This window comes from Microtus pennsylvanicus, chromosome 20 (assembly GCF_037038515.1).
Source record: "Microtus pennsylvanicus isolate mMicPen1 chromosome 20, mMicPen1.hap1, whole genome shotgun sequence".
In the NCBI taxonomy this organism is placed as follows: Eukaryota; Metazoa; Chordata; class Mammalia; order Rodentia; family Cricetidae; genus Microtus; species Microtus pennsylvanicus.
Genome location: NC_134598.1, coordinates 792,369 through 806,917, shown reverse-complemented (window position 1 = coordinate 806,917; position 14,549 = coordinate 792,369). Strand labels below are relative to the sequence as shown.

The 14,549-nt window shown below is 43.1% G+C and overlaps 1 protein-coding gene across 1 annotated transcript in view; it reads left to right on the top strand.

Moving 5' to 3' along the window:
* The window catches only part of Wif1 (Wnt inhibitory factor 1), a 56,794-nt gene that overhangs the window by 25,106 nt on the left and 17,139 nt on the right, over positions 1-14,549 (top strand). Inside the window, exon 3 of the mRNA XM_075954233.1 lies at positions 11,632-11,740. Coding sequence (XP_075810348.1) covers positions 11,632-11,740 — 109 coding nt within the window. The remainder of the gene's footprint in view (positions 1-11,631; positions 11,741-14,549) is intronic.

Sequence of the window (14,549 nt, the reverse complement as noted above, 5' to 3'; positions counted from 1 at the left end):
CCACAGATGTCTTATCATACTTGGCTATTTTTTGCTTTTTTTTTTTTTTTTTTTTTTTTGGTTTTTCGAGACAGGGTTTCTCTGTAGCTTTGGTGCCTGTCCTGGAACTAGCTCTTGTAGACCAGGCTGGCCTCGAACTCCCAGAGATCCGCCTGCCTCTGCCTCCCGAGTGCTGGGATTAAAGGCGTGCGCCACCACTGCCCGGCTATTTTTTGCTTTTTAAACATACTCTTCATTGCTGTCTTTGGGATTTGAAAAGTTTCTATTAATACAATTAGGTAAATAAGAGCATGCAAAGCTGAATAAATAAACTAATAGAGATTATTTGTGATGTGTTGTTCTCTGGATTAAAGAGTATTAATTCAACACAAAGACGCCCATAAGAGAGCTTTCCAAACATACGATTATTAACATACTGTGAATAAATGAATTATTTCTCACTCATGGCCAGTCTTGTTTCATCTATACTTAGCATTTTAAAGCAATCTCACATAGCAGTATCATTTCATTCCTAATATCAGTGTATGCATAGCTCTAGAACCTTAGAGTTTAAAAATATCCCTTAATATGATGAAACACATAGCTAGTATTTTAATTTCCTGTTATATCTTACAAATGTCATATAAGGTCCACATTTTCTGGCCTTTTGGTCCACATTTTTTGGTCTCTTTTGAGATATAGTTTTCCCCTCCGTCTTTCACCTTAAAAAAAATTACTTCAAGTTTTTCATTCTTCTAAAGAAATTAGGCTGTCCTTAAAAAGTTTGTAGGTAGCCGTCTACTTCCTGTAGTCTAATTGTATCTCTGTGGTATGGTTCAACTTGCTTATCTATCTTCTAACTTTTGTGTAAATTAATAGTTTGATAATGTTAGCTACTTATTTTAAAGCTAAAGAAAATCCTACTTTTGCATGTATATGCTAGCTCAAACTGTACAGTACAAATTTTTGAGACACAGATTGTTAGGGGTTATTTTCAAGTCTCTGTCTGTTTCTGAATCCTGCTGCTTGTACCCACAGCACAAGGGTGATATCACTCAGGACTTTAGAGGGCACCCTTGATCCCATAACCTCTAGCCCTGGTACCCAGTATCCCGGGCTACCCTTCTCCCTGGAGCAGCGCTTCTGTCTTCCTGGAACCTGCGCTGTCCCGCGGTCCCACCCTGTCTTCTGGGAACTTGCTCTGCCCCATTCAGTCTTACAGGAACCTGTACTGTCCCACCCCGGCAATGAAGCACTTGGCCTTGTCAAGACTGAGCAGCATTTGTCGGATGCTTGCTACATGCCAACCTTCGCTAGTATTCTACATGCATCCTCTGTTTTGATCCTTGCAGCCTCTTTATGAAGGGAAGGATGACGTTCCTCAGATTCTTCAGGTTTGCTGATACCCCGTCAGCTCTTCCCTCTGCTGAAGCAGCTGTCTCTCCCCTTGTAACCTCCACTCACTGAGCAGATTCCAGTTCTGCAGTCCTTCCTCAGGGCAAACCTTTACTAACCCCACAGATAAATCAAAGTGCACACCTCAGATCACCATGAACATTTCTGAGGCTCTTTATCATGGCCATAGATTTTTAAGAATTATTATATGAGAGAATAACTTCAAACTCCACAGGAGCAAAACGTAAATAAGGTAGTAGTACTTAAGTTTTACCTTAAGTTGTATACTCCTTTGAGAATACAAAAAAAAAAATCTAGGGTTCATTCCTCTGAGAAAAGGATTCATTTACCTATGGACACAAATCTATAGATTCTAAGGACCCCATGAAGGACTCCTATTTCAAAGAGGAAAATCACATTAAAGTGGCTGGAAACCAAAGAGAAGAAATGAAAAGATGGCCGCTGTTTGTAAAGTCAAGGAAGAAAGGTTAGTTGTTGAAAAACAACTATTTCCTAATAGAGACGAAAATGAAAACACATTCGCCGGACTTCACAGACCTCAGGTCTCCATAGGAAGTGGGAAACCTAATGAACAACAGCATGGAGGCCATGGCTTCGGATTCTTCTGGAAGCCACGGAATGAGAAGCAGACTCTGCGTTTTAACCTTTTCACCACATTTGTATGCACGAGGAGAGAAGACAGAGTTGATGGGGGCCAGGCTCGGGGGCTGTGGAAAGGGGAGCTGGTTGGAAGCAATTTGAAAGGACTTGTTTGCAGGTAGATGGGGGAAGCTCAGAGAATTCGTTTTGGGTAGTCACTGTCTTCATGACTAGGGTACAGATTTGAGTTGAGAGAAGAAAAGAGCAGGGGACTTGTGTAGGAGAAGGGAGAGACCAGAGCTATTGAAAAGAATTACACAGGGATCCTGAGAGACAACAACACTTGACCACAAAGATCTAGCTGGATCTCAGAGATTCTGAGGGATCTTGGGGGACAATCAGAGTTAGCCACAGAAACCCAACTGTACCTCAGATTTGTGGATTTTCATCATTAGTGTTACTCAGGAAATTGCTTTGATGCTACATCATTTCTTTTTTTCATAAACATGATGAGTGATATATATATATATATATATATATATATATATATATCATGGGTAAAAGAACTTACTAGAGTACAATGGTGATGGAGGGGGGATTTTAGGGTGATTTGAGGTAACTCAACCGGTAAAGGTTCTTGCCTCCAAGGCTGACAACCTGAGTTGAGCTTCTGGGACTCACATAGTGGAAGCATAGAAATAACTCTTACAGGTTGACCTCTGACCTCCACATACACACATGGCACATGTGTGCCCCACAATGCACACATAGCACATGCATGCCCCATTCATACATACACACATAGCACATGCATACATAGCACACACATTCCCCCACAGCACATGCATGCTCCGCACATGCATACATAGCACATACATGCCCCCATAGCACATGGATGCCCCATTCATACATGCATACATAGCACATACATGCATATATAGCACATACATGCATGCATAGCACATGCATACATAGCACATGCATACATAGCACATACATGCCCCACAGCACATACATGCCCCCACAGCACATGCATGCCCCATTCATACATGCACACATAGCACATGCATGCTCCGCACATGCATACATAGCACACGCATGCCCCCACAGCACATGCATGCCCCCATACACACATGCATACATGGCACGTGCATGCCCCCACACTTGCTCATACAAGATAAAGAGATGGCTTTAAAATGTTTCAAAACTGCATTTCTCTCTCTAAAGTGTAAAATGAAATGTGTAGAATAAACGAGCAGTCTTTAACCTGCTAGAAAAAGTAGCCCTCCGAATTTTGTAGCCATGAGGTCACAGACATTTTCCTCTTCCTGTCTGACTTTTAGGGACAGGACAAGCTAATCGTTGAAGCACATCTTGTAGATGACACTTTGATCCATGAAATTTCAATTCAGACAGATCCCATGACTTTCTCCAAAGTACTTTGAAAAATATTAGCCAAAGCTAAAGAAGAAAAAAAAGTCATTTTTGACTTTTTTTAATGAAAAAAGCAAGTTAATACTGTCCATGTGGATTCAATAAAAATATATTAAAGGATTTTTGAAAACTACCTAGACCTTAAACTAAGGAAAACATGACCTCGTTCAAAATATTGTGAAAGTCATATTCCTGAGCATATTTCCTGATGTTTCTAAGTCTGGTAAAAGATTCAAACCTTTTTCATCACTAGAATGAAGTAGACACACGCCTACAGAGATACGTATATATCATACAGAAACAAGAAAAAGTGCAACACCCATTCTGCCTTTTCGGGGCAGTGATTTCCGACAAACGCTGGAGGCTAAGGAAGCAGCCCCTGAAGGGGTTTGTTTACACCTATCCCCCAAGTGTCTATGCTCCTTCCACACTTAGTCTGCCCTAAAGAGTGGGATGTGATGGGTGGACCCTGTGACTTGTGTGAAATACAGAGGAGAATGAGACCAGCGAAGAACACGTATACTTCAGGAGAGGTAAGGGCAAATTTTTGTTTTCAGTAATGATTAAAGAAATTTCTATTAGCATTTTTTTCTTCCTCAAAGCACATGAATACTCACTGGTTACTTCTGAAGCATTAAGAAAAGTAATAATCAAATATGTCCTTAGATGAGAAGACAAACTCAGTAGGGGTTGCTTTTCTCTTCCCTAAACACTGACCTGCTAATGCTTCCTTAGCCTCCAGCGTTTGTCGGAAATCGCTGCACTTCCCGTTCATGCTCTCCTAGTCTCCGCAGTGCTGAGGAGACCACACGTTCCTCTAATTCTCTTTCCTAGTCCCTTATCTTCCAATTATTTATTTACCCAGTGCCGTTTACTTGAACTTTAAACTTTAACGTCACCATTACATTCCAATAATTTCACTCCCTGCATCCAGCCCACTGGTTTGGTATGCATAAAAATGGTTATTAGCACAGAAGAACTTGGTGGCCTGGTGCCCTCTCCCAAAGTCTTGTCTGTAGATAGCGTATTGCTTACCCTGACTTTAACGTTCCTTACACTGGGTCTGGCGTACTTTGAGGAGTGGGTAACAAGTAGCTGAAGTTGGAAAGAAAAAGAGAAGCATACAGGGTGCTCAGAAGTCCAAGGCTGCCCGGCTTGTTCTTTCCACTGGAAACACGGGCAGTCTGCTGAAGGCCATGTGTGGAACCCGGATGCATCTGCTGTTACTGGAGTTCTGGAGCCAGACCCGACCCAAGTGAGGCAAGCATCCTACCCACGAGCTAGGCCTCCAGTCCTACAGACAGGAGTGTAACAGCTATGGGGTTTTGCTTGGTTGGTTGGTTTTGTTTTTGTTTTCAAGACAGGGTTTCTCTGTAGCTTTGGTTCCTGTCCTGGAACTAGCTCTTGTAGACCAGGCTGGCCTCAAACTCACAGAGATCCGCCTGCCTCTGTCTCCCGAGTGCTGGGATTAAAGGCCTGTGCCACCACCACCCGGTTTAACAACTACGTTTTAGTTATTCCTTCTTTTTGTTTGACCTTGAGACAGACTGGGCAAAGCCTTTTCTACCTCCCAATGCCTTTTGTCTTTTTCCCTTACTTCCCTGTTGCCTTTCCCTTCAGAAACAGACACCTTAACTTTGGGGTCATTTACTACAGAAGATCAGCGCAGCACTCTCTTGCTCCCCAATTCGAGGATGTTTGAAAGAGAGCGGCTAGCCAATGGTTTGTCAGATAGCCAGGTCTGGTTCTGGTTTGCAGAGGCAGTGGTGATTCCAAGTGCTAGGAGAAAAGACGGAAAATGTCTTAGAAATTTCAGATTTATGTGAAGCCAAACTGTGTGATCTCTTGCCAGTTTTAGTTTACAAAACTTGCATGGTCCCAGATGTGTTTACTTGAACTTTAAGCTTTAATGTCACCATTATATTCCAATAATTTCACTCCCTGCATCCAGCCCACTGGTTTGGTATGCATAAAAATGATTATTAGAATAGAAAAACTTGGTGGCCTGGTGCCCTCTCCCTAAGCAGCATTCCTTTCAATACCAAGTAAGTACCTAGTTAGTGAACTAATTAAGCAACTATTCTACGTGGAAAGGTGCTTCTTCTTGTTTTGATTTCACACACACACACACACACACACACACACACACACACACACACACTTCTGAAAGCCAGTTGCAAAAGAAGGCCTAGGAGGGGGCATTGTTGGTATCCCACAATTCCCAGCATGACTACAGTTATACATTGGAAGTACAGAAAGCAAAGAGGCTGGAGATCTAAGTGGGAATGGGAACTGGAAGAGTATGGGGACAGCTATTTTTCAACACCAGACCCTGCATATAGCATCCGTTTATATTCTTTCTGGGAGTTTCATGGCCAAGGGTTTGTTCCAGAATAAGCACAAAGCAATTACAAACTCACACAGAGTAGCTGGATATCAAATGTCAATGTTTGTTTGCCCTTAAGAAATGATTCTGTCTTTTCTATGTGAACAGCAGAGAAGGACCACGCTGCAGCATCAGGAAAGTTCTTTGACTGCTAAATCAGTGGTTGTTGAAACAACAGGCGGCTCCTAATCCCAGCACAACGTGCCCTGGCATGAAGTGGGTTTGTGCTTCTAGAGCCTTCTCACTCATTCATTCATCAAATATATTTCAAGAACTGAGTGTATGAGTCTTCAACGATCTATTGAAGAAAAATATAACCACGTCCCGTTCTTTTCCATAAGGAATCCACAACTGTCGTGGGCTAGACACTTAGCCTACTTAGGATGAGTAGGTTCTGTCGCTAGCATCAACTGTCTCTAGTTGAGAAAATGATCTGTATTTGTGAGCAGATGAATAAGATTTCACAATGGTATTTGTATTAAGGAGCATGCTGGTGGAAGGCCAGAGCAGTCAGCCTAGGTGATACATGACTGTGGTATCACAGGAGGCCAGATGAACTCCAGAGGATTGCACCCACTGAAACATAAGACATGAAGGAAGTGTGACCCAGACTCTGGAGATACTGGCAAGGCTAAAGACCTTATCCTGGAGATAAGAAGCATCAGGGATGGGTTGATATATGGCAAAACGGTATTTTAACAAGACGTGATGGGTTTGTTCGGGAGTAGATGTTTTTAAAAGGAAGGCAAGGACTTTGTAGTGATGCCAATATGGGAGAGAAAAGGCTGGGTTAGACTTAGAAGAGTGGGTGAAAGAACAGGATACAATGAGAGACAGCGCAAGAAAGGGAGGGTGACGTTGTGATGCCCAGCTACGAAGAGATGAGAGAGAGCAAGCAATGACAGTGAGCGACAACAAACGAAACGCCGGGTCTTTGTTATTGGAAAAGGATGGTACCCTTCTCAGGCTAAAGAAATCAGCGGCCCAGGGAGATAACCACCCGGCTTCGTGAGTATACCATGGATACGAGGCAGGAGGAGAAACGTTTTGTGCTCTGGGAGAAGGATGTTGGCAGTACACGTTGATCCATCAAACATTCACATAGCTACCATATAATATCAGAGGCAAGTGGCCTTAAAGGAAGAAAACGAAGTTATTTAGCTTACACTCTGGAGAGCCACGTTCCTGGCTGGGTCCTGTAGAGAGGCCAGCGTACTATGGCAGGAGGAGGTGAGATTGACTGTTCGTGTGTACATCCAGGAAGCAGAAAGAGGGGGGGCAGCAGATCAGGGTTCTCCTTGAGGGTGTGTCCCGGTGACCTAAAGACTCCATTTCTGTCAGAGTTAGTCATCCTTGCCGCTGTCTTTAGGCGACACTCACTCAACCAGAACAATCGGCATCACCTAAAAGGGGGTGTAAAATTAGCGCAAAACATGAAAAGGAAGAAAGACCAAGTCCTTGTTGGTCAGCAGAGGTGAAGTCACTGAAGTGTGGACGCAGAGGAGGCCACTTATTAGCAGTTTGCTAGGGTCAGAGGAGAGAAGGGAAGAGCCAATAAGGACAGGCAGGCAAAACAGGAAGTGGGAGGAGACTCAGCGGTGACCTAAGCCAGTGGGAGGAGACTCTGCGGGGACACAGTCCAAGGTTAAGTGAGTTCAGGGTTTGGAGAATGAAGGTAACTAAAGGAACTCAGAAGAGTGTGAGGTCTGGCAGCCTTCAGTCTAGACATGCAGGCGGCAGATTATTTTAAGCATTGGGCATGCTTGTTCATTTTGTTGGGCTTTTTAACCTTGTACTATTTCCTTTCTTGTTTATTTTAGTAGCTGTCTTCCTGCCCTTCACATACAGTACAGGGGCTATTTTATATCGCCTTATGCTTCTCAGACCCAGTACCCTGCTACTCTGAACTCTTTGAACACTGTAGACATCGCAGACTGCGCGGTGAGAGCAGGGATTGGGTGTAGGAAACGCCCAGCAAGGGCTGTTTAAAAATTTGCACCCACTGCCTGTCGTAGGCTTGGTATCTGCACGAGTCTGAGATTGTCTTTGGAACGAAGATGATAGTTGAGAGTGTTACTTTTCTCCCGTGACCACTTGGGTCAGCATCATGACAGAACTCAAGAGAGGTTTGGAGACCATGGTTTCTATAAAAGACCGACTCAGAGGTTTCTGAATTATTATGCTTATTACATTAAGCATACATCCCAAGCCCAGACATTCAAAAGTAGACAAGAAATGCTAGATTCCTCCCATATTAACGTGGGTCTGTGTTTCTTCCTCTCTGTTGTTACCCTCCAAGGAGCCTCAGACCGAAGGCCTTCTGAGTTGCTCCACTTTGCTGTATAAATGATGTCTTCATCTCTTTGGAAGGAATGACTCTAACTTCAGCCAAGTCCATTGGAAGCAAGATGAACGGCTTCCAGCACCCCTCCCTTGATAATATTTGGGTGCCTTTTATATTTCTCCACACACACAAAAAAAATTTACTATGCGGCAAAGCAGTCCAGCAAAAAAATTTTTTCAGCGACTTAGTTTAAAAGTGAATTAATTATTCCCCTGAATAGACCGATTCTTTGTTCGAATACAAAGCACTCTTTTCATGCTTTTCCCAAATAACTGCCCTCCTTGCCTCTACCTGAATTTCCACTAATGTCATTTAATAAAACAAAATGTACTTTTTTCCTAATAGCAGTTTCCAATAGAACTTTGCTATTACAGTTCATGCTCTGAATTCCTTTTATCTAAGTAATAAATCTGTAATTTGTGAAACCTGTTCCCAAACTTTAAAGCTAGTTCTCTGTTCTTTTTGGCATTGGATTTGGGTTTTATTTGCCTCCAAATACGTTTTTCCAATGGAGAGATTGGGGTCTAGGAATATTTATTATATTATAAATAAGATAAAAATGGAAAGTTCTGTCTAGAAGCTAGAATAGGACATTAATCTAAATCTAACATTCATTTGATCAACCATTCTGTGACTTTTAAACATAAGTCCTTAAGTGAAGGATATATATATATAAATATATAAAAACCATTTACATACTAGTGAAGGGTAGACCTCTTTGTGTCAAGATCAGACAGAACTGGATAATTTATAAGCAACTTTCAAGTTAGAATATTTAAGAGACAATTGAAGGAGTAAGTGGGAAAGATTCCTTCAAAAATACATATATATGGAAAATAAATATGGACTTGTGAGACAGCTCGCAACTTGATAACCTGAGCTCTATCCCCAGGACTTATGAGATGGAAGGATTAAACCAACTCCCTAAAGTTGTCCCCTGACCTCCGCATGTACTGCGTGCCACCGCACACTGAATAAAAAGAAATTTCAAACATAATAAAAACTTTATATAAACAAACAAAAACAAGCGTGAAGGACATTACATATTTTAGAGACTTAAGCACCATTATTATCCTCAGTAAGAAGGCCAGACAGACAAGGTTTGCTCCAACAACTACCTTCTGTGGACAAAATCCAAGAAACTGGAGCTCCAATGTACAGACTTAGTGACTGCCATTGGCCACATGGACCTGACCGTGGGTATTCCATGCTTCTTCTTTTAAGTTAATGAATTAAATTTCACTATGAAATGAATAAGGACACATATTGAAAATGTGGAGGTGCAGAAAAAAAGAAAATCATAGTTATTTTCAGTTATAGTTCATCGATGTCTTAATCGGACACTTCAGCTCTCTTCTCACCAATAAAACCATTTGAAAAGTGAAAACTCTAGTTTCTTCTACAAAATGGTCTTAAAGATTCCCAAATGGAACTTTTAAATGGTTTGTGTCTAGGAAGGCAGCTTTAATTTCCAAAGCAATAAAGCTTAAAGATGTGCTTACGGAGCAGCAAAGGGTAATTTCTTCGTAGGGTTTGAAGTTTTGGTTTCGTGGTATTTCGTGGTACCCACGCAGGTCTTTACTCTCATCTGGGTCCTGTTAGTGAAGTGTTCCTGTTGACGTGGGACACACGATGGACATTACACCAGGATTTGCTGGGTTATTGTTACTTGCTGTTTTTTTTATCCTTGGTGGTCCTGATAACCAGAATATAGCTAATTATGATAGCATTCAGCACCAAGGCCTTTCACGGTACCACTCTACCATGTTTTAAAATAAAATGTTCTAGTGATAAAGGCTTTGGAGCAGAGCGTGGGGGTGGCGTATGCAGTTGACAGGAGTCATTGGAATCACCTGGATCTGTGCAAACCGGAGTCTTTCCCATTGGTTTTCCTGCAGGGACAGACATCCTATTCATTCTCTATCTCAAAGGAATCCATTGCAAATTGAATTACCTTTCCTGACAGCGTTGCTTTCATGGGCTCCCTTCAGATCTCTGCCTGCCCATCCATAGGGGAGCAAGCATTTGTCTCATGAACTGACCGTCTGTCTCCCATTAGCAGATGAACTTAATAAATGAATTCACCCAACCCTGCCACTCTCCAAGGGAAGGAACATCGAGGTCTTCTGGAACCTTTGCAGTCATTGCCAAAGAAGGGGATTTGGTTAATGAAGGTGCTATTTTGACTCCATGAACTCAGGGCATATTTCTTAGCTCACTGTATGTGTAGACAGAATCTCCCATGAAGTCCTCGGTGACAGATGTATTTGGTGGTGATTTAAAGCAGAAAGTGGTTTGAATGGCTTCGATTGCATTCTTCATGTTTTCCATGTTATCAAATAAAAATTATGCTGAATGTAAATACCATTATTTTAAAAAAAATCCCAGTCAGTTCACGTGCATGTACTGTAACATTTCTATAATTAGTGCATCCAAACTCTAGCTATGTCTTTGGATAATGGCAGGGGCACCCAGCTTGCCTACTTTACATGTTACCTTGTGTGTTCTTTATTAGCTGCTCATTGTTCCTAAGCAAGAACAGATGGTTCTTAGCATAAACCATTTTTGAAGATTTTGTGTGTGTGTGTGTGTGTGTGTGTGTGTGTGTGTGTGTGTAAGCATGTGTGTGCATGCATGTGTGTCTTCAGAAGCCAGAAAAGGGCATCGGATGCCGGAGCTGGAGTAACAGGTGGTTGTGAGCCACCCTATATGGGTCCTAGGAATTGAACTCTGGTCCCCTGGAAGAGCAACAAGTGCTTAACCACTCTCTCTCCAGTCCCCATAAACACTCCCATTAGCAATGTTAAGCACCATAGCTCCATGGTTAGACTCTCCCTCAATTTTCTGTATCAGTGGGCACCTGAGTAGCAGGACTTTTGCTTAACTACTGACTTAGTTTACATTGTAAAGTTTTCCAGCTTGTTGTCATTGTGATGTTTTGTTTTGAGTTTTTAGGTTTTTCTCTCTATTAAACTGAGACCTTAAATGTAAACCTTTCAAAATTAGCAACAGGATTCTCAAATTTTGGCCCTTAAGAGTCTTCTTTGCCCTTAGGCTTCTAATTCATTGGTCATTGTTTACCACAGCTGTACCAGTTCCCTCCGATTTAAGAAATAATGACCCACGATGCTGAGATGAGTTTTCCAAAGGCTATTCACTAATCGCTTTGATATGTCTTATCCCTCTGTTTTCCCTCCAAATCCTTCTGCAGATAGCAACCAATAATACTGCAGAAGTTAAATGACCTTTTGAGCAAGCTCTAAATAAATGCTCAGAGCATTTTAGGGACTTTCTCCTCTCTAAGCAGGGCTCAGTTCCATATGTATAAATCAGAAAGAGTGCATTATGCTAACAGGATATTTTAGATGCTGGGGACTCCCAACTTCCCAGAGGGAAAATGGTCACTTTCCCATCGCGTGGATGGTTTGTCAAGAAGTCTTTTCTCTATCACTGTGGTTTCCTTGGTGCTGACTGGCAATGCCTTTTGTTGCAGGCAGAATACTTCTATGAATTCCTCTCTCTTCGCTCCCTGGATAAAGGCATCATGGCAGACCCAACTGTGAATGTCCCTCTGCTGGGAACAGTGCCTCACAAGGCGTCAGGTGGGTGGCCTTTGCTTTGAAGAAGTCTTAATGGAGATGAGGCGATACACGGTATATATGCCATCCATTTGAGCGATTATGGGATGTTTTCCTGAGGAGAGCTGTTGAATTGAGGGCAGTTCTTATTAGTTCACAAAACTTGTGGCATACAAAATAGGCTAACTTACCTTTACTGTGCTTTTTCTCCAGCTACCATTCATTCACTCATTTATTTAGTTGGTGGGAGAATAAAATTCATATTGCCAAGCATATTTTTCCTTAAAATTTTTTCCCATTTCTTTTATGTTTCAAAATTAAGCCCTGCTCCAGAAAGCCATCAAGTGAGCACTTCAGCATACCTCTGGAACCCTAGGATCATCTTGGGGGGCGGGCAATAGAATGAAAGGACAGCGCTAGCCCAGGTTGGGCTCAGCCATCGGCTCCTAGGGGCAGAGGTTTCACTGTCATGCCTCTTCCTTCGCATTTCCATGCACGGTGCCAGCCGTGGCTGTGGCTTTCTAGCATTTTGAAATAAGTAACAGCCATTCCTACTTTTAATCTCATTCTCCCAGAGGAGTGATAAGAAACTTGTCCGGTATCAAATAAGAATCCCCCCAGGAGCTAAGTGGGGTCTGTAGAGTGATTAGGAAGTGAACCCCTCACTGAGACCCCATTACTAACGTCTGCCATTTCCAATACATATTAAATTTCTAACTTCCCGCATCTTCCTACCTTCAACAATTTTTAGAGTCTAGAAGAGGGTTTTTACTAAAATTCTACTTTTGGAGCTCCTGACACACCACCTATTGCGCATGCGAGGACAGAACGCCTCCCGGGAATGCTCACGTCCCGCATCGCTTTCGAGTACTATGAAATCTAGAAACACACAGCTTACAAGCTGGGAGGTGCCCCTCCTGGGAAAGTGCTTGCCACACAAACCCCTGGCACAGAGCTGAGCTTGGCAGTGCCCGGCTGTCATCCATCCCCGAAGGACAGGATCCCTGGGGTTTGCTGGTTAGCCCATTTAGCCAATTGGCAAGCTCCATGTTCACAGAGAGACCTTGTCTCAAAAAAAAAAATGAGGGAGGGCGACTAAGGAAGACACCTGCTCTCAACCCCTGATCTCTACCTGTACACACACGAACACACACACACACACGAACACACACACGAACACACACACACAAGTGCACATACATAAAATATAAAATTTAGAGGGAAGAGAAGATGCCACTTGGGTCAAGGTGAGATTTTAAGAAAAGGCACAGGTTTTCTTTGGAGACAAAATGGTGGCCACATGTGTGTATGCGTACATTCCGCTTTGCCCCTCAAGTCCTTTCACCTCGGTGAGCACGTGAATTTTTTTTCCCTTTCTTTTAGAAGCAGATGTAGGGTTTGTTTGCAAAACTGCAGGTGCAAGAGTTTATGGGGGTTTCAGATCACTGTGGGGTCGCGATTCATTAGCCTCACCGGCTGGGTCACCACAGTAGGAGGAGTGACGGCACCTTGAATTATTAAAAAAGTAACCCAATCGCTGGGTCTTTGCTCTGAACGTCCAGGTAGCATTCATTATTGTGCTGTTTTATACCCTCAAGCTGCTAGGCTGTTCTTTTATCCCACGGGCACCTTTGTGCCTGGACATCCCTTGATCTTTAACAGTTACGAAGTGCCTGCCTTCCGGCATTTGAAGAGAACAAAAACAGGAAATACAAACTGTGGAGTGGTTCGGTAAAACTACCGAGTTATATGCATAAATATATAACTAGTTCCCGTCAAGTCAGGGCTTGGCCTCTTTGAACACTGTCTCTGCACGGAGCCCACAGAACAGCAGTATGTCTTAGGAACCCAGTGTGTAGAAGATTTTAAATACGTGTTAATGTTGGAGGTGTACCACCTTCTTCAAGGCTCCAGGCCAGACAGAATGGTCAGTATTTGCTGAGACAGAATGCCACAGCAAATGAGGTCCCGAGTACTCACGTTGAATGCTTTTTATATACATGTATGTGTATGCGTGCACGCATGCCCCTGTGGGCAGGGGGTGCTAGAGCACATGTATGTGTGTGAGTGCAAAGGCCAGAAAACCATCTCAGCTGGTATCCTCAGGAACACTAGCCTCCTGATTTGAGACAGCTCTCTCCCGGCCCTGGAGTTCACCATATTAGGCTAATTCATCAAATTAGCCAGCCAATAAGCTTCAGGGATCCCCCTGTCCCTGCCTCCTTCATGCTGGGATTGTAAGCACAGGCCACCATACCCAGCATTTAAACAATATTATTTGTATTAGTTTTTTGAGAATTTCATACAACACGTTTTGGTCATATTTACCCCTCCCAAGTCCACTCCCACCTACCCAACTTCCTGTTCTCGCTTCCTAACCTTTATAAAAGTCCATCAAGTCTTGGGTGGAGAGCCTGTCTTGGAGCATGCTCAATCTCTCAGGGGGTCACACCTTTAAAGAAAACCCACTCTCCCTCTGCCAAAGTTAACGGTTGCCAATAGCTCCTCAACCTGGGCTGGAACTTCTTGCCCACTCCCACTTCGATGCTGGGATTTTGTCTGGCATGGGCTTGCACGGGTCTTTGTTCACGCTGTCACAGGCGCCCTGTTGTGTCAAGAGAACATGGTTTCCTGGTAGCCGCCCACCAGGCCCTTCTCACGTCATTCTGCCCTCTTCCCAGGAGATCCCCAGACTGGAATGAAAGGGGCGTCCCTCTTAGTGCTGAGCACTTAGTCTGTTAATAATTTTCCATACTTTCACCACTGTGCACACCCAGACATTTTGGGTTCTGGGGATCAGACTCGAGCCTCCATCCTTCCAAGTCAATACTGA